Source organism: Capricornis sumatraensis, chromosome 4 (genome assembly GCF_032405125.1).
Source record: "Capricornis sumatraensis isolate serow.1 chromosome 4, serow.2, whole genome shotgun sequence".
Taxonomy (NCBI): domain Eukaryota; kingdom Metazoa; phylum Chordata; class Mammalia; order Artiodactyla; family Bovidae; genus Capricornis; species Capricornis sumatraensis.
Window position 1 is genome coordinate 76,737,591 of NC_091072.1, and position 27,056 is coordinate 76,764,646.

General features: G+C 41.6%; 1 protein-coding gene across 2 annotated transcripts; it reads left to right on the forward strand.

Annotated features, from left to right (window-relative positions):
• Positions 1-17,947: 17,947 nt before the first annotated feature.
• ASB8 (ankyrin repeat and SOCS box containing 8) lies at positions 17,948-26,460 on the forward strand. Of its 2 annotated transcripts, XM_068970907.1 has the most exons (4): positions 17,948-18,005; positions 20,726-20,885; positions 22,378-22,482; positions 24,607-26,460. In XM_068970907.1, exons 2-4 carry the CDS (start codon positions 20,757-20,759, stop codon positions 25,237-25,239), a joined length of 867 nt encoding a protein of 288 aa, XP_068827008.1. In that variant the 5' UTR covers positions 17,948-18,005; positions 20,726-20,756; the 3' UTR covers positions 25,240-26,460. The 2 variants fall into 2 exon arrangements, with proteins under 2 accessions (XP_068827008.1, XP_068827009.1); XM_068970908.1 differs by lacking the exon at positions 20,726-20,885 and having other exon boundaries at positions 17,976-18,005.
• Positions 26,461-27,056: the final 596 nt, after the last annotated feature.

The window sequence follows — 27,056 nt, forward strand, 5'->3', positions numbered from 1 at the left end:
TTAACTTTAATTAAAACACTAAATTTTTAACATTTAATTTAACGTGTATTACTTCTTATATTGAACTTTTTTGCTTTATCCTATAGCATACAGAAAACAGTCTCATAATGCCAATATTAGTACTAACAAAAAAACTGCAAAATGAAGTTTAAGAGTTGTTTAGTTCTTAGAATGTGACTCACTAAAGAAGGACAAATTCCTATGTTCGAAGGTCAATTGAAATAAATCTTTGTTTTTGGTTATGTTACCAATATTATACACATTTAGGTCTCTTTTGTTTTCAATTTTAGGGCTTGCCCTTTTTTTCTGTTTGGTTTAATTTACTTTTTGAATATGTAAAACAATTACATGATTCTAAAGTCAAAACTACATTAAAAATACACTCAGAGGAGTCCCCCTTCCACCCCTATCCCCTTATCCTAATTCCCCCATCACCTTCTGTGAATAAATATTTTCATTAGTTTCTGGTTAATCTTTCCAAAGTTTCATTTTATTCAAAGGATAGTTACTATATAGAGTGTTCTGTCCTTCACCTCACATAAAACATGTGATGATTATTCTATAGCAACATATAAAAATATTTGTTATATGTATAACATATATTATATGATGTACATTATATATATATGTACTATATATGTATATATGTATATGTATATAATGTACTATATATATGCATTATTTATAATGTATACATAAATATAGGACTTCCCTGGCTTCCGTGGCTCAGACGGTAGAGCATCTGTCTACAATGTGAGAGACCTGGATTCGATCCCTGGGTTGGGAAGACTCCCTGGAGAAGGAAATGTGTATAGTGTTTACAGCTTCAGAGTATTCCATTGTGTACCATAGCTTATTCAGATCCCCACTATTGATAGTATTTGGGACATTTCTGGGATTTTTACCATTAAAAATAATGCCACAATGACTAACCTTATGCACGTATTATTTCAAGTTTGTGCAGATGTACTTTTAGAATGAGCACTATGTGTGCGAGTCTATTCACTGGTGTCCAATTCTTTGTGACCCTATGGACTGTAGCCTGCCAGGCTCCTCTGTCCATGGAATTTTCCAGGCAAGAATACTGGAGTGGGTTGCCATTTCCTACTCCAGGAGATCTTCCTAACCCCAGGGATCAAACTCCTGTCTCTCGCATCTCCTGCACTGGCAGGCAGATTCTTACCACTGTGCTGCTTTCAGGATGGATTTCTTAAAAATGTGATTGCTAGGTTAAAGGGTGAATACATCTATTTGAAATTTTGGTAGATAATACCAAACTCCCTATAAAATTGATAACTAATAACGACCTGCTCTACAGCACACGGAACTCTTCTCAACGCTCTGTAAATGACCTATATGGGAAAAGAATTTTTTTTTTAAAGAGTGTATGTGTATATATATATATATATATATATATATATATATATATCTGATTGCCATACAGCAAAAAACTAACATAACATTGTAAATCAGCTATACGCCAATAAAAAAGTTATGAAAAATAGGAAATTCTCCTCCTTAAGAGCTGTACACTCTACACTTTTTACCAGTAGCACGTCAGTGTCGTTTTCCCTAAAGGTTTGGCAACAAATTGTTCTCTCAAATTTTTGGATTTTTGCTACTACAGCAAGAAATTCTATCTCAATGTAATTTCCTTTTCTTTTTTGAGTGAGTTGACAGTATTTCAAGGGCCACTTGCGTGAATCTTTTTAAACTATCAGTTTATGTCTTGTGCTCATTTTTCTACTGGACTTATGTCTCTTTTTTGGGTCTTCCCTGTAGCTCAAATGGTAAAGAATCTGCCTGCGATGCAGGAGACCCAGGTTTGATCCCTGGGTCGGCAAGATCCTCTGGAGAAGGGAATGGCAATCCACTCCAATACTCTTGCCTGGAGAATCTCATGGACAGAGGAGCCTGGCGGGCTACAGTCTGTAGGATTGCAGAGAGTCAGACACGACTGAGCAACTCACACTACGCTATGTCTTTTTATTCCTAGAACACCTTTATATATTAGGGAAATTAACTTTTTCTATAGTAGAGTTGTGACTATTTTGTCCAGTGAATTCTTCGTTTTTGGTCTTATAGTATTTGGGCCATGAAATTTTAAAAAAACTGTGTGTAAGGGAATTTATCAAGTCTTTTATTGATTCTAAATTTTGAGTCATATGAATGCTTTCCCCACTACCCCCATGGGTATATTATATTATACAGAAGCCTACATGTTTTCTTTTATAACTTGTACAGTTTCCGTTTCTGTTATGTTTAATTAAGTGATCCATGTGACGTTTATCTTGGTGTGCAGTATAAGCTATAGATACAAGTTTATCTTTTCCCAAATGATACAGAATTGTCTCAGCAACACTTATTTGAATCCATTTTTCATTATTTTGAAGCATTTAATAAATTTATTATTGGATTGATGCCTAGAGTTTATGTCATGTTCCCCTGGTGTCTGTCTGTTTATGCCCCAATTCTACATCCTTTTAAGTATGAAGGCTTTACAGTGTTTTACATGTCTAGTAAGACTGGCCCCTCCTCATTGCTCTTCTTTTCAAGGTTTCCCTGGCAGTTCTTGTTTATTTTCTCACATGAGCATAAGCATCCATTTTGCTAACTAAAAAACAAAAATCTTGTTGAAATTTTTATTGAAATTATATTTAATTATATTTAATTATATTAAATTTATAAATTCACTTAAGGTGTGTCTTTTATTGGCTTGAGTCCACTTTTGTGTCTTTGGGGAGTATTATAAAATTTTTCTCATATATTTTTTACATATTTTTTATTATATTTTTACATATTTCTTCTTAACTTCATTCCTACGAGTTTTGTAACTATGGTTGCTATTAAATGGGATGTGAATATTCTCTGCTACGGTACCTTCTAACTGGCTAACTGGTTCTTCCCTGTCTCTGTGAAGCTTACTGACTTCTGTAAACGGCTTTTATATCCTGCTACCTTACTGAATCATCTTTTGGTTTGTAGTAGCTTTTCCATTTCGTTTTCTAGACATATCATCAGATTATCTACAACTCTCATACATTTAATTGCGTTCTTTGTAACAAGGCTATGGCAAATACCTTTAATACCATGTTTGATGTTATAGTAGTTGTGGATAGCCTCGTTTTGTTTTAGACATTAGTATGAATGCTGCTGGTGTTTTCCCATGAAAATAGTAAGGTAAGCAAGAGATGAGCAAGATAAGCAGGAGTTGGTAAGAGACTTTGTGATGTTAAGAACATAGTCTTTTATTTCTCGTTTGAAAGTTATTTTTACTAGGAATACACCTTGAATTTTCTCAAATATTTTTCCAGCACTTTGGCAATAATTGCAAGATTTTTTCTTCATATATATAATAACATTTAAAACATATTAATATATTTCCTAACATTGAACCCTATTTATATTCCTAAAGCAGTTTACCCTTGGTCGTGACATTCCATGCTGTTGGATTCCATTTGGTAATGTTTTACTTCGGCTATTTGCATTGATATTCATAAATGAAATCAGTGTGTAGTTTTCCCTTTTGTACAGTCTTATCAGATTCTGGTTCCAATGTTATATTTATTTCTTTAAAGAATTTTTGAAGTTTGTCCTTCTGTGGTTTGGAATAGAATTGAGGTTATAAGTCTTTTACTCAAAAATATAGGGAACAAACCAGTGAGGAGAGGGAAGCTGGTAGAGACAGGATAGGGGTAGGAGATCAAGAGCTACTATGTATAAAATACATAAGCTACAAGGATATACTGTACAGCACAAGGAATATAGCAAATATAATCACTTTAAATGGAATATAATCTATGAAAATATTGAATCACAATGTTGTGCACTTGAATCTCATATATTGTCAATTAACTATTCTTCAATTAAAAATAAAATATAGGTCCTTAAAGAATCCCGTTTTAACCCATCTTGGATACTTTTAGGAAGTCTTTAAAAAATATTCTATCTAGTATTTTAATTGTTTTCAGAGGAATGACTGGTCTAAATAAGCTATTACTTCTTTTTCCTGAGGAAAAACTTCCACCTGCCTTTACCATATTTTACTGCTTCTAACCTTTCACGAGTGTTCAGTTATCATCTTTAAGAAGTCTCTGAACACCCCCAACCCCAGGGTTATGCTAAGCTGCCTCTTTTCTGGGCTTCTTCTAGACATTGTTCCTTCTTGCAAAGCTACATTATATTGAAGTAATCTATTAATGGTATCATTATTTTCTGTGAACCGAAAGTTTCTTGCAGATAAGGATCCTGTATGGGCTCCAACTCTTTCATTTCCAGGGTCTAGTGTTAAACATAGTGGCTGACATATAGTAGGAGTCTCAGTAAATATTTGATAAACCGATCTTTAATCAGATTCCCCCCAACACCCCCATACACACACACCACACATAACCTGCTTATTCTTCAGTTCCTATCTTTGTAAACAGCTCCTCAATTCATTCACGAGCTCATAGCAAAACTCTAGGATTCATTCTTGGCAAGCTGTAACTACTCCAATCCAGCCTGTAAGTCAGTCACCAAGTTCTATCAATTCTGACCTTAAAATATTTCAAATGAACCCACTTCTCTCCCTTCCTGTGGCCACTACTCTAGTTCAACTTCCCATCATTTCCTGCCTGCATCTCTTAATTGTTCTTTTCTCTATCTTACTCCCTACTCTGTCCCTTCTGTAATCCATTCTTCATCAGAAAAATCAAAGTAATTCTTTAGAAGCACAGCTGTGGTCATGTCACTTGCACAAAATCTGTCCATAGCTTCCTATTCTTTGGGGATAAAGTTTAGACTCCTTCACATGCCCCACAAACCCTGCCTCATCTGCAGCATTTGCACCTTTCTAGCCTCAACTTGTGCCCCAGCCTACTTATTCTGACCTCTTTCTTTTCTTCCAACTTCCTAAGCTCTTTTCCTCTTGGAAATCTTTGAATACTCTCTTCCATTTGCTGGAAGGCCCACTCCCTACACCTCTTCCACACTGTTCATCTGGCTATATCCATCTATCTTCCAGGTCGCAGGGATGTTTTCCTTCCTCTCCCTGTATGACTGAGGTCTTCTATTGAAAGTCATATTATCCTCCACACTTTTCCTCTATGTAACTTATCACTATTGTCATTATCTAGGCATTCAGATGATTTTTTAACGTTCATTTCTCACACTAAACTATAATTCCCATAGAGACAATGAACGTGTTGACCTTATTTTCAGCTGTATCTTCAGCATCTATTATAACAAACAGCAAAGTAATAGGATTAAATAAGTATTTGTTGAAAGAACGAATGAAGGAAGGAAGGAAGGGGAAAAACGCTATTAATTACTGAACTCTGAGTGAGGAGCCTGAAGGAACAAATGCTCTATTTGCCCTCTAGGGGGAGACATACTCCTGCTAGAAGTAGCACAGGCCTGAAGACAGCACAAAAGTATGAGATCAACCATAACTTGTTTCTCAACCCCCTAAAACTGATTCGGAGAATCCAGTTATTTCCTTGCTAGTTGGACTCTCCAGGTCAGTCTGAACCACCCACTGAAACCAAGCATGTGGGCACTTCCTCTGTTAACTTCCTTCCCCTGAAGGATCTTAAAAATTCTCCTGCTGGAGTTTGTCTATTCCGGGTTGGTTTGCTAGGAAATCTACCTGCGCACAATCTTGAAAAATCTTCACCCTGGAGGGGGAAATGATAACCCACTCCAGTATTCTTGCCTGGGAAATCCTATGGACAGAGGAGCCTGGCGGGTTACAGTTTATGGAGTCATTAAGAGTCAGACACGAATGAGTGACTAAACACAGCCCATTTGTAATTTGAATATTATCATTAAAATTGTTACTTGTATTTTTACTGTAGCATTTTTTCAAAATCCCTCAGGCAGTCTTTCTTTATAAAGTCTCAAAATTAGCAAAATCATTCTGATACTGGAAAATATTGGTAATCTGTAGGTTCAAAAAGATAATAAAACATTGACAAGCTAATTTAAAAAACAGTGATTCATAAATTTCCCTAAGCCTTGGGGAAATTTAAAAGGAAAAAGGAGAAACAGAGTTTGAATACTGAGAGCACGTCTGCCTTTGAGCAATTCTGAAAGAAGTCCTTGTTTAATCCTGATGGCATGTCTTCGGAAACTACCCCTGCTGCACATTAATGCTGTTCTTTTCCTCCCTGAACTACTTTCTCTAGGACAAGGTTTATAAAAAGTCTCGTGAGGTTTACATTATACCTCCCTAAACTTCTTTTTTTCTATTTCGAAAATCTTCTTTCAACTTTCCTTGTAAATGCACCACTGACTTCTTTCTCAAGATCAAGGACCAGTACATAGAGGCATTCTGCTGCCCCAGGCTTTGATAAACTGGTTCATCTTAGTTTCATTCCATTTGCATCTATCCACTACCTACTGCATGTTTGGGGCTGTGCTGCGGGGAGAGGTGAGTGCAGTTTAACTGCCTGCAGTAGAGGTGCTTACAGTGTAACTGTGGGAACCAGACATTTGGTAACCTCCTTGAACAAATACAAAGATGACAGAGATAAGGACCAGTATTTATATAGTTTACAAAACCACTTTTCACAAATATGATCTAAGTTTTGTAAAATTAACTGTTGGGGTAGGTGTTGTTACCCTTATCCTATTGTGAAGTCATCAATAAATTGAGGCTTAGGTGTGTATCTTGCTTAGACAAATAAGGTAAATAGAGCTACTATTAGAACTGGAACCCTGGTCCCTATGGTATTTGCATGGCTATTTCATTGTTTCTAAATTAAGGAATACACTACAAGTGATAACCCCCAAAATTAAAGAAATTCAAAACAGAGAAAAATGCACTACTAATGAAAGACAGCTATTTTTCCCAACTAGTCTGACCTTTGGATCTTACTTTTTCTCTCTACATTGTTAATTTTGACAGATCCCCTCTCTTTCCTTTACTCTTAGGGTCTCTCAAACTTCCTTTTGGTTCTTTTCCTTTGCTGATAGGAAAAAGCCTCTTTGGAAAGAGGCTTAACTTAACTCACCTTTCTCTAGGAAGGATGTCAGGAAAACTTTTGTCTCAACATTTGCGAAACAGCCCCTGAAAAAGGATGAGGCCTTTTTAGACAAAAGAGTTATTGATGCGTTCTGGCCAGAAGCCAGAAAACTGTTGTGAAAGGCTTCATGTTACCACTTAGAGAAGTTGCAGGCCAGAATTCCTCTCCTCCAGGAATTGTCACTCTAGAGGACTGCACTCAGAAGGAAAGGGTTTGGAACCAGCTGGTGAAAAAAAAGAGTTTTTCACTCCAAAAATAAACTGTACAAAAAGCTCACAGCTGTTAAGTTGCTGCAGTGCTCAAGGAGCAAGACACCCAGCTCTACAAGCTTGATGGTGTCTATCCATGGAGACTGGATGCTGATACATGTTGAACAGTGATAGCAGCAATCACTGCGAGCAAAACATCATTATCAAATTTCAAGTTCAAGTTTATGCCAAGGTCTGAAAATAGGATCACTAGTTGTACTGTCAGTCAACATCATCTAATGAACACGTCTTCAAAACAGAACTAGAACTAGCAAAGGCGAGAAGAAAAAATAAAAGTCTTATAAGAGATACAAAATATTTTTTTAAAAAACTCAGGGAATCACTTGTCATCAAAGCATGAAGATCAGAAATAACAAACTGAAATTTGTAGAGATGGAGTTAGGATATTGAATGCAAGATTCATGGAATATTATCAAAATTCCAGTTTAATTTTTTTAATTTTTAAAATTAATTTTTATTGAAGTTTGTTGATTTACAATGTTGCATTAGTTTCTGCTGTACACCAAAGTGAATCAGCTATACATATACATATACCAGTCTAATTTTTTTACTTTTGCTATCTTTTAAAAAGATTTATTTGGAGGGGATAATTTTCTCATGCCCCTAAATGAAAAATTGAACAGATTCTCTGACTTTTTGGCTTATTCTTTAATAATGTACAGTATTTTATAAATTTTAAAAAAAGAGAGAGAAAGAGAGTCGATTTAGTAATCAGAATGTTTCTAGTCCAAGATGGCAATCAAATCTTTCAGTCTTCATTCTAAGATGCTAGTGTAAGCCCTCTTCCCCCCTCTCCCATGCAAGTCCTGCCTTCAGCTTTCTCCTCAACTTGCCTCGTTCTCCACTGCTGCTGCTGCTGCTAAGTCGCTTCAGTCGTGTCCGACTCTGTGCAACCCCATAGATGTCCCCTACTAGCTAACTGCTCTTTGATCTTCTGTGTGAAGTGGAAGGAGGCAGGACAGCTGAGGGGATAGGGAAGTTCTGTTTTGATAGGATTGGTCTACACAACTGGGTCTGACAGATGGGTGTTTTGTGCTTTTAGAGGTTCTTTGGAGATTCCCATCATTAGAGACCTCTTCCTTGAGTGCCTTTGGTCTAGACAGACATAAGTGTTTGCCTACAACAACCTCTGTAGATTCTAGGACTCCTGTGTTCATCTCTAGCTTCTGGTCACTGGGTGCCTCTACAGCTCTAATCAAGTCTTTTGAACGGGCCAACAGGCCTAACGCTGACTGTCCTCTGTGTGGCCCACATCAGGTCCAGGAAAACGTGTGCACATTTGTCAACGCTGCCTAATCTGGGAGTGCTGGGGAATCCCAGGGCAGCCACCTCTAGTTTATGGCCACTGCCTTCTTTAATTTATATACAAGAGTCAGTGCAATTCTCTGTGTTTTACAACTAGGGAAAAACAAGTCCCAAACTCGGGTTCCGCAGAGCCCCTCTTTAGGCTTGAGAAGATGTAGCACCAGCACTGCCTCATTCTGGTGCAACAGGAGCAGGATCGGAACAAAGCAAACACAAGAAACTCTGCACAGACCCTCTTTCTCTATGCTGTCTGGATCTTACCACAAAGTAGAACTGTCCTTCAACATCAACTTTGTACATCAAATTTTAGTTGAAATATAGTGATCTTTAATTGCCACTGACTGTTCTCGATCCTTGATAATACAGAAACGTGTCTCTGCATCTCTGTCCTCCAGGGATTGCTGAGCTCAGAGCCGGGAACTAAGTAGGGGCCCAATAAATGTTTGCTGAATATATGAATGAAAGGGTCTGAAGCCACTTTTGATTTTGCAGTGGATTCTCGGAGACTCTATAAAATAGACTCTTTTGTACATGTATTTTATACGTCTATAAAATAATACACATGGATGGGCCATTGTTCACTCCCTGGCATACTAAGCATCCCTAATTTATACAATTCTTGGTGTTTCCCAGAATCTGTATACTTTAGCATTTAGCAACCAAGAAATTTTAATGAATGAAATAATGACCAGGGGAAATTTTCATCTTTTTTTAAGGAGGAAATGGATACATAAATGAGATTGTTCAGGTTTTTAGAAAACTTATGGGATGTCAAGTCAAACCTCAGAAAAGATTTCTCCTAAAGCTGAGGGTACTATGGATATTGTTTGAGTGGTTTATTTCAAAACCCTAAATCTGGACAAAACAACAAAGAAACACAAAAAATAGATTTAAAATATCTAGCAAAAACGTTAATGTGTACTGGCAGATGGGTACTGTCTTTCTCGTAAGGTGCTTTTAGAGGTTCTTAAACATAGGTAATGCTACAAAGAGTTCATCATTCTATTCAACTTAGCTTTTGTGTATGCTTGAACATTTTCATAATACAAATAACAGTTAAAAATGAAAGCTTGGAAACAGCAGACTTTATCCTGTTTTGGAAAGTAGGTAAAACTATTTTTTTACAAAAGACAAAAATGGAACGGAAACTACACAGATTTTGCCATCTTATAATTAGGCTCTCATGGGTCCCATTAATACCCACCTGCCAATGCAGGAGTCATGAGACTCAGGTTTGATCTCTGGGTTGGGAAGACCCCCTGGAGCAGCATGGCAACACACTCTAGTATTCTCGCCTGGAGAACCTCCATGGACAGAGGAGCCTGGTGGGCTACAGTCCATGTTAAGTTGCTTCAGTTCAGTTCAGTCAGTCAGTCATGTCCGACTCTTTGGGACCCCATGAATCGCAGCACGCCAGGCCTCCCTGTCCATCATCAACTCCTGGAGTTCACCCAAACTCATGTGCATCAAGTCAGTGATGCCATCCAGCCATCTCATCCTCTGTCGTCCCCTTATCCTTCTGCCCCCAATCCCTCCCAGCATCAGAATCTTTTCCAATGAATCAACTCTTCGCATGAGGTGGCCAAAGTATTGGAGTTTCAGCCTCAGTATCAGTCCTTCCAATGAACACCCAGGACTGGTCTCCTTTAGGATGGACTGGTTGGATCTCCTTGCAGTCCGAGGGACTCTCAAGAGTCTTCTCCAACAACACAGTTCAAAAGCATCAATTCTTCAGCGCTCAGCTTTCTTCACAGTCCAACTCTCACATCCATACATGACCACTGGAAAAACCATAGCATGGACTAGACGGACCTTTGTTGGCAAAGTAATGTCTCTGCTTTTTAATATGCTATCTAGGTTGGTCATAACTTTCCTTCCAAGCAGTAAGCGTCTTTTAATTTCCTGGCTGCAATCACCATCTATAGTGATTTTGGAGCCCCCAAAAATAAAGTCTGACACTGTTTCCACTGTTTCCCCATCTATTTCCCATAAAGTGATGGGACCAGATACCATGATCTTCATTTTCTGAATGTTGAGCTTTAAGCCAACTTTTTCACTCTCCTCTTTCACTTTCATCAAGAAGCTTTTTAGTTCCTCTTCACTTTCTGCCATAAGGGTGTGGTCATCTGCATATCTGCGATTATTGATATTTCTCCCAGCAATCTTGATTCCAGCTTGTGCTTCTTCCAGCCCAGCATTTCTCATGATGTACTATGCATAGAAGTTAAATAAACAGGGTGACAATATACAGACTCGGCATTCTCCTTTTCCAATTTGGAACCAGTCTACTGTTCCATGTCCAGTTCAAACTGTTGCTTCCTGACCCGCATATAGGTTTCTCAAGAGGAAGGTCAGGTGGTCTGGTATTTTCTCTAGAAGAATTTTTCACAGTTTGTAGTGATCCACACAGTCAAAGGCTTTGGCATAGTCAATAAACAAAAATAGATGTTTTTCTGGTACTCTCTTGCTTTTTCGATGACCCAGCGGATGTTGGCAATTTGATCTCTGCTTCCTCTGCCTTTTCTAAAACCAGCTTGAACATCAGGGAGTTCACGGTTCACGTATTGCTGAAGCCTGGCTTGGAGAATTTTGAGCATTACTTTATTAGCATGTGAGATGTGTGCAATTGTGCGGTAGTTTGAGCATTCTTTGGCATTGCCTTTCTTTGGGATTGGAATGAAAACTGACCTTTTCTAGTCCTGTGGCCACTGCTGAGTTATCCAAATTTGCTCGCATATTGAGTGCAGCACTTTCACAGCGTCATCTTTCAGGATTTGAAATAGCTCTACTGGAATTCCATCACCTCCACTAGCTTTGTTTGCAGTGATGCTTCCTAAAGCCCACTTGACTTCACATTCCAGGATGTCTAGCTCTAGATGAGTGATCACACCATCGTGATTATCTGGGTCATGAAGATCTTTTTTGTACTGTTCTTCTGTGTATTCTTGCCACCTCTTCTTAATATCTTCTGCTTCGGTTAGGTCCATACCATTTTTGTCCTTTATCGAGCCCATCTTTGCATGAAATGTTCCCTTGGTATCTCTAATTTTCTTGAAGTGATCTCTAGTCTTTCCCATTCTGTTCTTTTCCACTATTTCTTTGCACTGATCTCTGAGGAAGGCTTTCTTATCTCTTCTTGCTATTCTTTGGAACTCTGCATTCAGATGCTTATATCTTTCCTTTTCTCCTTTGCTTTTCACTTCTCTTCTTTTTACAGCTATTTGTAAGGCCTCCCCAGACAGCCATTTTGCTTTTTTGCATTTCTTTTCCATGGGGATGGTCTTGATCCCTGTCTCCTGTACAATGTCATGGACCTCTGTCCATAATTCATCAGGTACTCTGTCTATCAGATCTAGTCTCTTAAATCTATTTCTCACTTCCACTGTATAATCATAAGGGATTTGATTTAGGTCATACCTGAATGGTCTAGTGGATTTCCCTACTTTCTTCCATTTAAGTCTGAATTTGGCAATAAGGAGTTCATGATCTGAGCCACAGTCACCTCCCTGTCTTGTTTTGGCTGACTGTATAGAGCTTCTCCATCTTTGGCTGCAAAGAATATAATCAGTCTGATTTCAGTGTTGACCATCTGGTGATGTCCATGTGCACAGTCTTCTCTTGTGTTGTTGGAAGAGGGTGTTTGCTATGACCAGTGCGTTCTCTTGGCAAAACGCTATTAGCCTTTGCCCTGCTTCATTCCATATTCCAAGGCCAAATTTGCGTGTTACTCCAGGTGTTTCTTGACTTCCTACTTTTGCATTCCAGTCCCCTATAATGAAATCTTTTTTAGCTGTTAGTTCTAAAAGGTCTTGTAGGTCTTTATAGAACTGTTCAACTGCAGCTTCCTCAGCGTTACTGGTTGGGGCATAGGCTTGGATTACCGTGATATTGAATGGTTTGCCTTGGAAGGAACAGAGATCATTCTGTCGTTTTTGAGATTGCATCCAAGTACTGCATTTCAGACTCTTTTGTTGACCATGATGCCTACTCCATTTCTTCTTAGGGATTCCTGCCCACAGTAGTAGATACAATGGTCATCTGAGTTAAATTCACCCATTTCAGTCCATTTTAGTTTGCTGATTCCTAGAATGTCAACATTCACTCTTGCCATCTCCTGTCTGATCACTTCCAATTTGCCTTGATTCATGGACCTGACATTCCAGGTTCCTATGCAATATTGCTCTTTACAGCATCGGACCTTGCTTCTATTACCAGTCATATCCACAAGTGGGTATTGTTTTTGCTATGGCTCCATCCCTTCATTCTTTCTGGAGTTATTTCTCCACTGATCTCCAGTAGCATATTGGGCACCTACTGACCTGGGGAGTTCCTCTTTCAGTATCCTATCATTTTGCCTTTTCATACTGTTCATGGGGTTCTCAAGGCAAGAATACTGAAGTGGTTTGCCATTCCCTTCTCCAGTGGACCACATTCTGTCAGACCTCTCCACCGTGACCCGCCCGTCTTGGGTGGCTCCACATGACATGGCTTAGTTTCATTGAGTTAGACAAGGCTGTGGTCCATGTGATCAGATTGGCTAGTTTTCTGTGATTATGGTTTCAGTGTGTCTGCCCTCTGATGCCCTCTCGCAACACCTACCATCTCACTTGGGTTTCTCTTACCTTGGACGTGGGGTATCTCTTCACAGCTGCTCCAGCAAAGCACAGCCGGTGCTCCTTACCTTGGACGAGGTCACCCCTCCTGACCTTGAAGTGGAGTAGCTCCTCTCGGCCGCGTGTCCAACATTTTTGACCCCATGTACTCCAGTGCTCCAGGCTCCTCTGTCCATGGGACTCTCCAGGCAAAAATATTGGAGTGAGTTGCCATTTCCTTCTCCAGGGCTACAGTCCATATGGTCGCAAAGAGTCGGACAAGACTGAGCAAGTTAGCACACATGATAGCCATAAAGCTGTTCTTATATGGGCTGCTGCTGCTGCTGCTAAGTTGCTTCAGTTGTGTCTGACTCTGTGCGACCCCATAGATGGCAGCCCACCAGGCTCTGCCATCCCTGGGATTCTCCAGGCAAGAACACTGGAGTGGGTTGCCATTTCCTTCTCCAATGCATGAAAGTGAAAAGTGAAAGAGAAGTCGCTCAGTCATGTCTGACTCTTAGTGACCCCGTGGACTGCAGCCTACCAGGCTCCTCCATCCATAGGATTTTCCAGGCAAGAGTACTGGAGTGGGGTGCCATTGCCTTCTCTTTATATGGGCTAGGGGGTAAAAACTTGGAAGCAGGATTTTTTTTTTTTTTTTTGCTTAGGAATTAGGCAGTTTCAGAACTTATAGAAATAAAAGGATATTTAGAGATTATTTCAGCGAATGCTCTTACTTTACAAATTAGAAAACTGATACCCAAACAAATGGGATGAAATAACTATGAATCTTAGAACTAGGACAAAGACCTAGGTTTTCTGTACTCCAGCTTCTCTTCCTACCATCCTGGTTTGCACATAACTTTGAATAAGAGCTGCCAAAGCATAGAACCTTTGAAAGGGGATGGATCCCACCCTTCAGAAGCAGTACTTTCATTTGCTGGGTCCATTTTTGCTGTGAACCTGTGGGGACCTTCTCCTTTTGTGCACTGGCTTCTCTGAAAAAGAATGGTGGGTCTCCTAGAGCTAGATTCAATAAGATATGAAGGCCTGAATGGCAGGATAGTTATGTGGCTTGTGCTCTACTTGAGAAAGCTATGAGTGGTGCGGTGGAGAGTATCACCTTACTGGATCTCGAGAGAGAGGCTTAACAAGCCTGGGCCCACAGCATCATGGAATGGAGTGTATTACAACTCTGCTTCTTACCTCATTAATTCCTCAGCAAAGTCGGACTGAAAGGAGTTCAAGCTAGAATATGCCATTGGGTTATTCATGTGAGTCACACAGTTCTGGATACAGGGAAGGGAGTTTAAGAGCTCAAACAAGACATGTATCTGTAGGTGGATGGATTTTTCCTGTGACATTGCCTGCTGGTGGAAAGATAGGTTCACAGAATGAACTCCCCCATTTTGGGTCAGCACCAACACAGATTTCTCTTGCCCCTGTGTTTGGAGGCTGAACCTTCCTAGGGCCTGGTTTGATCTCCTTGCAGTCCAAGGGACTCTCAAGAGTCTTCTCCAATACCACAGTTCAAAAGCACTGATTCATTGGTGCTCAGCTTTCTTTATAGTCCAACTCTCACATCCATACATGACCACTGAAAAAACCATAGCTTTGACTAGACAGACCTTTGTCAGCAAAGTAATGTCTCTGCTTTTTAATATGCTGTCTAGGTTGGTCATAACTTTCCTTCCAAGGAGCAAGTGTCTAATTCCATGGCTTCAGTCACCATTTGCAGTGATTTTGGAGCCCAAGAAAATAAAGTCTGTCACTGTTTCCATTGTTTCTCCATCTATTTGCCATGAAGTGATGGGACCAAATGCCATGATCTTAGTTTTTTGAATGTTGAGTTTTAAACCAGCTTTTTCATTCTCTTCTTTCACTTTCATCAAGAGGCTTTTTAGTTCCTCTTCACTTTCTGCCATAAGGGTGGTGTCATCTGCATATCTGAGATTACTGATATTTCTACAAGCAATCTTGATTTAAGCTTGTGTTTCATCCAGCCCAGCATTTCTTATGATTTACTCTGCATAGAAGTTAAATAAATGGAGTGACAATATACAGCCTTGGCATACTCCTTTTCCAATTTGGAACCAGTCCGTTGTTCCATGTCCAGTTTTAATTGTTGCTTCTTAACCTGCATACAGATTTCTCAGGAAGCAGGTCAAGTGGTCTGATATTCCCATATCTAGAAGAATTTTCCACACTTTGTAGTGATCCACACAGTCAAAGGCTTTGGCATAGTTAATAAAGCAGAAGTAGATGTTTTTCTGGAACTCTCTTGCTTTTTTGACGATCCAACAGATGTTGGCAATTTGATCTCTGCTTCCTCTGCCTTTTCTAAATCCAGCCTGACCATCTGGAAGTTCGCGGTTGTTCACATACAGTTGAAGCCTGGCTTAGAATTTTGAGCATTACTTTCCCAGCGTGTGTGATGAGTGCAATTGTGCAGTAGTAAAAATGTTTTAACATTCTTTGGCATTGCTTTTCCTTGGGATTAGAATGAAAACTGACATTTTTCAGTCCTGTGGCCACTGCTAAGTTTTCCAAATATGCTGGCATATTGAGTGCAGCATTTTCACAGCATGATCTTTCAGGAATTGAAATAGCTCAACTGAAATTCCATCACCTCCACTAGCTTTGTTCACAGTGATGCTTCCTAAGGCCCACTTGACTTCGCATTCCAGGATGTTTGGCTCTAGGTGAGTGATCACACCATCATGGTTATCTGGGTCATGAAGTTCTTTTTTGTACAGTTCTTCTGTGTATTCTTGCCACCTCTTCTTAATATCTTCTGCTTCTGTTAGGTACATACCATTCTATCATTTATTGTGCCTGTCTCTGCATGAAATGTTCCCTTGGTATCTCTAATTTTCTTGAAGAGAACTCTGCTGCTGCTGCTGCTGCTGCTGCTGCTGCTGCTGAGTCGCTTCAGTCGTGTCCGACTCTGTGCGACCCCATAGATGGCAGCCCACCAGGCTCCCCTATCCCTGGGATTCTCCAGGCAAGAACACTGGAGTGGGTTGCCATTTCCTTCTCCAATGCATGACAGTGAAAAGTGAAAGTGAAGTTGCTCCGTCGTGTCCAACTCCTAGCGACCCCATGGACTGCAGCCTACCAGGCTCTTCCGTCCATTGGATTTGCCAGGCAAGAGTACTGGAGTAGGGTGCCATCAAAGAGAACTCTAGTCTTTCCCATTTTATTGTTTTCCTCTAGTCTTCACATAATCTCATTCAATTTCCTTGAAACTTTCTCAAGTAAACATATGAATTAAAAACAATGTAGTTAATACATGGCTACAGTTTCAAGTCAATTCCCCAGACTCACTCCCAATCAGTGGAGAAGGAAATGGCAACCTAGTCCCTTATTCTTGCCTGGGAAATCCCATGAAGAGAGGAGCTTGACAGGCTACAGTCCATGGGGTTGCAAGAGCTGGACACGACTTAGCAACTAAACCACCACCACTCCCAATCAGAGGGCTACACCTAAACCCCTCTTCCACAGAGCTTCCAATAACCAAGTTTTCCCAGATGGCTCACCTGGTAAAGAATTCGCCTGCAATGCAGGAGACACACCTAGACACCAGTTCGATCCTCAGGTAGGGAAGATCCTCTGGAGGAGGGCATGGCAACCCCCTCCAATATTCTTGCCTGGAGCAGACTGAAGCGACTTAGGACGCACGCCAATGACCAAAGCAGCCTTTAGTCCCAGAGCCTGGAAATGGTGGCTTGGAGATTGAATGTTGCCTCTTTCTGAAATTTTTCTTTAAAACAAATATTGCCAGCATTTGCAATTCACATTTTTAAAATCTAGGTTTCATCTCCTTTTGAAAAACTGAACTATCTCACCATAGCAGAGTGGTAGGAGGTTGGGGACACATACCTGCCTAGAAAAGTTCTTTTTGAGTTTGGAAGTCAGTAGCCTCGCTGAACCTTTCCAGTTCGCCATTTCCTCACCGATAAACAGAACTTTCTGGGCCCTGCTTCACTCTCAAACTGATAAAGTACTGTTTCTCTGAGCAAGCTTTGGGGAGTGGCTGAAGGGTAGATATAGCACTTAGTCTCCCTGTGTGGGCTGCTTCACTCTATGCACGGACCACTACATGCCACTGGCTTCAAAATGTTTATGTTTTGCACGGAAAATTCTTCACTCGGAGGTGTCAGCATCTCTGGTTGGGAAAGGTTAATGTTAAGCATGTACATCTTTTTTCAGCCTTCAACATTTGGACTAGTACCTCCTCTTGAGTGCTTGTTTAATATAGTTTCCTTCGAGAGTGGACAATGCTCGAAGAAGCATAAATGCTTTCCAATATTTTATGAAAAAGGCTGGAAGTCTCTTATTTGCCAAAGATACTTCTCACTAACAGCTTAGTCTCCAAACCAATAGAATCAGTGTCGCGAGTTTGGGAATAATCTGGAAAAGGGGTATTCAGGTCCGATTATCAGATGGGGACAGTAAGAGGCAGGGGAGGTTTCGGATGAACTCATTGCAAGCCTGGTCCACGTAGGGCCAGAGTCGGGCCAACAGCCAGCAGCTGATGAGCTCTTTGCCCACCACCGCCACAGACCGAGCCCCGCAGCTGCGGCCGAAAGCGCCACATTGCGCCTGCGCAAAAGCCTTTGCCGCGGCTAGAAAGTAAACTGATTAAACCAGTTAGACGAAGCGGCTTCGCAAGACTGCGCAGGCGCGTTCCGCCTTCGGACGGTGGTCGGTGCGCACGCGCGCATCCCAGTCGCCCAACCTGTAAACAGAGCAGCCCTCGGGAGACAACTTCTGCTTCCGGGTCACGCCTTGACAGCCGCTTTCACCACCCCGGTCAGCCCCACGGTTCGGTGAGTGTCGCCCCGCTGCAGGAATGTCTGCAGTCAGGTTTCCTAACCTCGAGCACCACGCCCAGTAACACTTTAACTCCCCGCTCGCGATCTGCCAGCCCTCGAGGCTGGGATCTCGTCCCGGGCCTTAAGGAGATAGGGGCGGGGATTGGTTCGCCTTTGGGGCTCCCCGGCATATTTCGTGACCGCATTTCAGTACCGGCCCCGCGAGACCTGCTGGGATTGCTGTGGTCTTTGCGGAGCCCGTGCGGAAAGTGACACCACACGTCTTCGTCCTCCGCCCCTTAGACTCAGCGAGACCTAGCTGCCGCGAGCCCCCTCAGCTGGTGCGGTGGGGCAGGGGCGCGCCTGGCCGGGTCTCGGGCCTCCGAGCCCGTGGGCGAAAGCCCGGCCTCCCTAGCACTAGAGCTGCTGAATGTCGCCTCTCCCCTCCTTTGCTTCTAGCTTCGCATTAAGAAAACCCCTTTGGTGTTTTCTTTGGATCCGAAGTGGAAGAAAATGGGAGAGAGGGAGCTTTCTGCTCCAGCAGAGGAAAGGGGCCACAGAGGGTCAAACCGTGCACGGACTGCTGTCTGGCGATATGTCGAGTCTAGATTTCGTGATGCTTCCTGACAGTGAATGTTGTCAGTGTGCCCCGAAGTTTCACTCTTCAGCAGGAGCTTTGAGGCAGCCGCAGAGAACTAGTGGTTGTATTCTGAGTTAGGATTTCTTAGCCTGGAGTCCAAGAAAGTGCCGAAAATGATTGCAAGGGTCTAGTTTTTGGGGTTTTTTTTTTTTTTTTCAGATTATCATGACCCAGAAATGTTTAACAGAACCACTTCGGGCTAAGCCTTCCACTTTGGATGCTCTGTTTGTTTTTGGAATCGCTGACTCAAATACATCTGTACCTTTTCCCCTTTTTCCTTACAACAAAGAAGTGTAAAATACAGACTCTTGTCTCTGAGGAGCTGTTGCAAAGATTAAAACGTATTCCAAGTCTAAACTATTTGGAAAATTTCAGAGAGGCATATAAAAAAGTGTGTAAGCTTATTAAGAATAAATAAGCTTTGTTCTTAATAAAGTAGGGAGAATACCCAAATTTGAATCACTGATACCTATGAATTGATTTTTAACTTCCATTAATTAATTCTATATATATTTTAAACAGATAAATGGCTACCCAGTAGCAAGATGGAAGAGTTTATAGTATTATTACATAATGTATAAGAGGAGAGTCCATCAAAAAAGTTACATCGTATGAAATGACCAAAATTAAAAAATTTTAGTTTTTCCCTTAGTAATCATCATATACATAAGATGTCTAATTACTGTACATCTTAAATTTTTCTAGGGTCCTAAGTAATAAGCTGTACATTGATTCAACAAATATTTATTGAGAACCTGCTGTGTGCCAGGCACTATTAAAAATAACACTCTATTTACTGGCAAGGAGCTTATGGTTTGACAGGATCCTAGATTCCTAAATGGTTACACCTAGAGAGCATACCATGCTTTCTTTACAGTTTTTGATATATGCTTTTTCATAAAAATGCTCTGCCTTCTTTGCTGTAATCTTAAATGTTCCTCAACTGGTACATGGCTCTTAGAGAGCCAAAACTTTTTATCATAGTTGAATTTAAGTATTGTTTTGATTGTGTTGTGTTAGTCGCTCAGTTGTGTCTGACTCTTTACGACCCCATGGACTGTAGCCTGCCAGGTCCATGGAATTCTCTAGGCAAGAATACTAGAGTGGGTTGCCGCTCCCTGCTCCAGGGGATCTTCCAGACCTGCAGATTCTTTATTGTCTGAGCCAATATTGCATTATTTTCTTCTTCCAACACAGAACTCAGGTCTACTTCTCAGTTGTCACAAATAGCCAATTATTAAATTTTTAAATTCATTTTTCACTCTTAAATCTGCTTATTTTCCTGCAACTGCAAACATATATCATTAGTCAGAACTTTTAAACTTTTTTCCTAATTTTACATAGATGACCCCAGAGTAATTATGCTTTGGCATTCCTTCCTTATTTTAGAATTTCACCTCAAAAACTTCTCATTTTTTTCTTTGCTGAAGACATTTTAAACTATTTCACAGATGGCTTGTCATCATTAACATAAATGCATTTGTTCTGTTTCTTCTCACAGGTAATAATCACTCGTATACCCTTTAGTCAATCAACCAGTATTTATTAAATAGCTACTTTTTGTGAGACTCTGTGGCTGGCCTGAGATGGTCTAAAAAAGTAGAAGACGAGAACCTTGCCTCCCAATTAATTACAGTTTAGATTGAAAAATAGTATGAACATAACTATACCGCAAGGTCAAATGTAACAGGTAACCTAAAGGGGGTGCTGATAATAAAGACCGCATAATTCAGAGGAGGAAAACAGATGTTTTGTGAAATCCTTGGCCTTTACAGGAATCCCTTTCCTGGCTTGATCTTTCTTAAACCATAAAGAGCTCCATGGGGAGCTTGGAGCATTTGGGGAAGTCCGGTGCTAGACGAGGTCAGAGAGTAGAGCTGGGGTTCTCAGGGTCAGAATCCTTTTATCCAGTTTACCCAGCTCCCTCAGCAACTATCATATTCTCCTTCTTGTGATTAGGAAGAATGGTATTAATGAGCCATTGACTCTTCGAAATCTGGTTTTAGTAGTGGGAAGGCCTTGGAGAACCTCTAACCCTAAGGACAGATGTGCTCAGTGGTATTGTGTATGCCTAAAACATCTTTGTTTCAGGCAGTTTGGAGCATGTGAACGTACTCTGAGCCTTGATGAGTTCCAGTATGTGGTATATTATGCAGAGCATTCAGAGCAAATACTCTCTCTCAGAGCGCTTAATCCGAACAATCGCTGCCATTCGCTCCTTCCCACACGACAATGTAGAGGACCTCATCAGAGGGGTGAGTGCACTGGGCTGACGCAGGAGTCCTTGGGGAGGTGAGGTGGGAGAGTTCCTGGGGAATCCTAATAGATTACAGATTTGCAGCTCTGACTCACCGCAAGATCACAGGGAGTTTTTACAGGTTTTACGATATTCTAAAACGTATTAACTTAACCATTAACATACGTTTTGCTTCTCTTCTCTTCTGCCTTTCACTCTGTGCAAATGATATTTTTCTTTGGGAATTATGTTCTAGATAACCCTAGTTTCATGCTCTTCATAAAATCTCTCTCCGGGTATGGGCATGTGGCATTCAGCAAGCTCAAACTCTTCTACCCATGTTGTACTATGGGAAGAAGGAGGCAAGCAAAGCGTTAGTGGTTTTCAAACCCTTGTAGTTAATAATTACATGGAGGGATATCACTGGCCTTCTATCATCCTAACAACAGCTACCACTTACAGTTCTATAGAGATTATCAATCCCTAAAATACATGGTAATTTTTGACTTAAGGAAACACTTTAACTGTCTGCTGTCTAACCAGTACTATTCTGTACTTCTGTTAAATGGCTAGTATCCTGGAAGGGCATTGATGCTTTTCTGTATATTATTCCTGTTGAAGAAAAGTTACAGGGTAATTTTTTTTTTAATCTCTAGAGAATGCGTCCGGATGGCTACTGCTGTACATTCTTTTGAAGAACTCTAGAATCCTGTTCACAGCCTAGAGCTCTGTAGCTGCTTCAGAGTTGTGTGGCACAGCTGTGAGAAGAAAAGTCAGATAGCATTAGCTTGTTCTCAGCAAAAGTGGTATCAGAAGACTCAGCAGTAGAAACTTGGTCACATTCTAATTCCAGCTCTGCTGCTGAGTCATTCTGTGACTTTGGTCAGACCGTGGTGTCTCCAGCTCCTTCATCAGATACGAAACAGAAGTACCAGTGGGGGCTAGGTGGCAGAGAATGCTGATACCAAGGGGCCACTTAGTTTATAAGTACATGCTATATATGTTTATAAACAAAGACATAACATTAAGATGACCTTACTGTTAGTGATGGTCATCTGTTAGATGGTAAGAAGAGCATGCCAGTTCTCCTGGCTTCTGTCTGAAAGACACATTCCTGACTTTTTCAGAGCATGGTAGCCAGAGAAAGTCTATTGCTTTTCCAGCTTTCCTGCCTGGTGATAAGGTTCCACTGCTTTTACATGCAAGGTTATGTCCTTAGTGATGTCCATCCCCAGGGCCATCTTTCAGGCTAGCTTATGGAGAAACTTAATGACTTGATCTAAGGCATCAACAGTTCCTTTCATTCATCTTCAGTGTATCCTCTTGGTTTGGATATTGGCATTGTAATTTCATTTAATTAACAGGAATAGGTACTGGGGCTGGTAGTATATTTACAATACAGTTAGAGCTAGACCCCTTCTCCACCCCTACCCCAGACCATTGATCTGAGTCTTGTCCTGCCTGGTGAGCCAGAGCTGAGCACACCCACTGAAGCTTCCTTCTGTCCCTAGGGAGCAGATGTGAACTGTACCCACGGCACGCTGAAGCCCTTGCACTGTGCCTGCATGGTGTCCGATGCGGACTGTGTGGAGTTACTGCTGGAAAAGGGAGCTGAGGTAATGTTTTTTTAACACTGTCACATCAGTGATTCACTAAAACTTGGGCTTCACACTTCCTTAAAATGTTTTGTCTCTTCTCCTATCTCGTCCCACCTTCTTGCTCCCACCTTCTAGGTAACTTTGGTGTGGCCAATATTCAAACAAAATGTAATGGTAAATCATCCAGAGTACTTCATTCCGTTGCCTTTCTTTCATACACTGACCATGGCTCTGGGAAGAGGTAATTTTTATCTCCCCTTAATCTCCCAGCCTTCCTTCTGGGGTTGTTTATATTTCTATTTAATCCTCTTTTGACTGTTCAGTCCCCTCAACCCTGATTCGATCTAAACCACTTGAGACCTGCCGCCAGCGTGCACTTCTCACGTGTCTATCACTGGAAAATCAGTCAGTGGGTCAGTCCCTTCCTCGGGATTGAGCTACTTGTGCTCTTTCTGCCTGTTCGTTTTTTTCTGTTTCACCATATCTTGTTATCTTCTTTCTAATGTATCTTAACATAAAAAAACTAGATTAACTTTTATTGGCATTAGCAAGCAGCAGCATAGTATAATGAACAAAAGAATAGAGAGTCTGGACCCAGACTTCATGGATTTGAATTCCAGCTGTCATTTCCAGCTTTGTGATCTTGAACAGGTCACTTAACCTTTCTTTGCATCAGCTTCGCCATCTATAAAATGAGGATGATAAATGGTGTCTTCTTCCTAAGGTTGAAACTGTTTAGAACACTGGCATGTAGTAATTATTATACTAAATAAGTGCCTGTTAAATAAAGTAGCAGTTTTGACAACTTTTGTGGAATCTTCAGGTTGCACAGGTTGAGGCAGTCATTTGAATCAAAGATGCCATGAAGCAGGTGTGCAGGCCCCAGACACACTGGTGCGTAAGCCTGCTCTAGCCCCCAGCATCCCCACCTCCACACAACCATGCTGTTCTCTGCCTGTCATGAACTACCCCGTAACTTTTGTGAGCGACCCTGAAGTGAAAGCCAGTGATTAATAGCAACGATGAAAGTGAGACTATCCCCGGGGTGAGGGGGCAGTTTTTAGATAAATAGAAGATTGAACTCAGTTTTTGGCTAAATAGAAGATTGAAGATTAAATATTTCAGGGGTGGGTTTTTTTTAGTGCATTTTATGGGGGAGAAAATTCGCTATTTAAACCTAGGATTTAAATGAAATCTTTGTAGCCTCCAAATATTATAGGAGATGCTGAGTTCAGCAAGCCAGTGGCTTTTCAGCATCGGAGGATTTGTGCTCTTTCCTCGGCATGCTTTCCTCCAGGTTCTCTCATGACCCCACAACATATGTTTGCAGGGGGCTGACTTGGATGAATAGTTCTGAGCTGTTCTGTGTGGTTAAAAAACACAGCAGAGCTACATGGGCAGAAACTTGACTTCATTATTTTTCAGTCTGGTTGCCATTAGCCACAGGATACAGAGTGAGTCAGGATAAGTAGAATAATCCAGAACCTTTACTCTGCCAGTAGGTTCAAGCTGCCTTCCAATAAATGTCTTTCAGAGTAATTACAAGTACTTAGACTTCTGTTTCTTCCCCCTTACTGTGTGGTAGAGGTCCTGCTGCTGCTGCCGCTAAGTCGCTTCAGTCATGTCCGACTCTGTGCGACCCCACAGACGGCAGCCCACTAGGCTCCTCTGTCTCTGGGATTCTCCAGGCAAGAACACGGGAGTGGGTTGCCATTTCCTTCTCCAGTGCATGAAAGTGAAAAGTGAAAGGGAAGTCGCTTAGTCGTGTCTGACTCTTTGCGACCCCATGGACTGCAGCCCACCAGGCTCCTCTGTCCATGGGATTTTCCAGGCAAGAGTACTGGAGTGGGGTGCCATCGCCTTCTCCAGGTAGAGGTCCTAGGGAACAGTAAATAAGGATGTGGCAGCGAAACCCTAGATGATGCAGGCCAGCTAACCAATGGACATAATAGAGTGTTGGTTGCTTGGGGACTATTGTTTCCTGCTTGCTCCTCAGCTCCATCCTGGTCACAACTCCCTGGGAATTGCTTGTTGACCTGCATGTTCAGAAAATCACATAGCAAAGACAGTGGATAGGCACATGCAAGCCTCTTTGCCTGCCCATTGTCCATACACTGTAATATAGTCGCTCCCTCTTCACAGGTGAATGCCCTGGATGGTTACAACCGAACAGCCCTCCACTATGCAGCTGAGAAAGATGAGGCTTGTGTGGAGGTCCTGTTGGAGTATGGTGCAAACCCCAACGCACTGGATGGTAACCGAGACACCCCACTTCACTGGGCAGCCTTTAAGAACAATGCTGAGTGTGTGCGGGCCCTCCTAGAGAGCGGGGCCTCTGTCAACGCCCTGGATTACAACAATGACACCCCGCTCAGCTGGGCTGCCATGAAGGGAAATCTTGAGAGCGTCAGCATCCTTCTTGATTACGGTGCAGAGGTCAGAGTCATCAACCTAAAAGGCCAGACGCCCATCTCCCGCCTGGTGGCTCTGCTAGTCAGGGGGCTTGGGACAGAGAAAGAGGACTCTTGCTTTGAGCTCCTCCACAGAGCTGTTGGACACTTTGAATTAAGGAAAAATGGCACCATGCCACGAGAAGTGGCCAAAGACCAGCAGCTGTGTGAAAAGCTGACTGTTCTGTGCTCAGCCCCAGGGACTCTAAAAACACTCTCTCGCTATGCTGTGCGCCGGAGCCTGGGACTCCAGTATCTGCCGGATGCCGTCAAGGGCCTTCCTCTGCCAGCTTCTCTGAAGGAATACCTGTTACTCGTAGAATAGCCTGGAGGAGACGTCAGGCCGGCAACTCTGTGTAAGGTTTTGCCCTGCAGCACCGTCTGTCTTGGAAAACAGGAAAAGCAGTTGTTCCTGTTGTGTGGTTTATATTTCAAGGCAACATGTCACAACAGTAACCTTCACATCACCTCCCCTCCCCAAACCAAGCAAACAAACAAAAAACTGTCCCTCACTTTTGTTTCTGTTTCTTGCTTACTAGGCCTTTTATATTGCACCCTGCAAAGGAAGAGGTGTCCCCAACCCTCCTTAGGGAAAGAAATCAACAGTGAGACTGAATTTCTCTGGGCAGATGAAGAGTATTTATAGCATGTGCATTTGGTTTGCCTTTGGGAACATGATTAACTTTCGGAAGAATCACTAGAAACATTTTAATTGATCTGCAAAGAAGTTTAAGAAAATTCCAGCTGACAGCTGCAGCCCAAAGATGAAGATAACTACCGCCTCAGATGGTGCACAGGTTCAGAACTGGGCCGGATGTCCCTAGAATCATCCCCGGGCATTCAAAAGGGACTGGCCCCTTCTCACCACTGACGGGAAGGGCAGTTTTTGCTGCTTTTCCATGAGTGTGCCCAAGGCTTACAGTAGTTCAGCAATGTTATTTTAGAAAGATTATCTTGCTGCTCTCCATGTAGTAGAAGGGATAAAAGGTTCTAAGCAATCCTAAGAACTTTTCTTCGAATGCAGTTCTTTCTCTTCGTGACAGCCAGTTTGTGCTAGTGGGCTTGGCAGGCTCTTCCTGCGCCCACCATAGAGGGAGGTGTCTGCTCTAGCAGGGGAGGACGTGGGCTGGGCTGCCTTGTCTCATGCATCTTTCATTCACTCTGCTGAGAGTTTGGAGTTTGTTTTCAGTTGTTTTGGAAACTTTGCTTTTTACTGATCTACACAAAAAGACATTGGTGGTGTGGGTGGAGTTGGGGAGTGGGGGAAGAGCACTCGTAAGAGCTTCCTCTGAGATGACCCACCTACCCAAAAGAGATCTGTTTTAGTGAACGATACTTAAGTCTAGGTACTCTTCCTCTTCATGTTCCTAAGCTAGATCAAGTCGTCGATTCTAGATGACCTTATGCAAATGTGAAAGACTTTTTTTTTTTTAACTGATTGGGAACTATAAATAAAAATGAACAGTATCTTCTGACACAGCTAATTTGAAAAAGTATGTCTGCTTTTGTCCTTTTGTTATTGGTGTTTTGGCTCACATAAGGAAAAAAAAGGAAATAAAAAGGTCTAAAAGCAAGTTTGGAAATTTCTACTGTTCCTACTTTTCTTTACATTACTGCCCTGAGTCCCAGTGTCATCTCAGACTGTCACACCACCTGCATAGGCTGTTTTGAAGAATCAGTGGTAACAGTGCTTGATATTTATTCATTTTTCTTCCCCTTACAGAACTGTACAGAGAACATCTGGCTGCTTTAATTAATGTTGGACTCTGACAAGAGTTCTCGGTCATTTTTTAGAACTGTTTCTAGGGGGTAGCAGTTATACTTTGGATAGCCAGCAAAAGTGAAGCACTAGGCAGTCCTTTCCTCTGTTCCTTGAAACACCCCAAACCTCCTTCCTGCTTCAGCAAGCAAGTGAGAAAGCTGTGTTAGTAGGAGAGAGATGTATGCTTGTGCCAAGAGCCAGGATCTGATTCTTGGACTCTAATCTCAAGCCTCTCATTGACAGGGCAGCATCCCATCAGTTCAGGGCACAGTATGTAGACCCAGTCCTGAGGACCAACTGTATTACGTGGGTACTTGCTAAGGAGGAATTGTGGAACAGAAAACAAACTGAGCTGACCAACAACTCATGGTTTCCTGAAA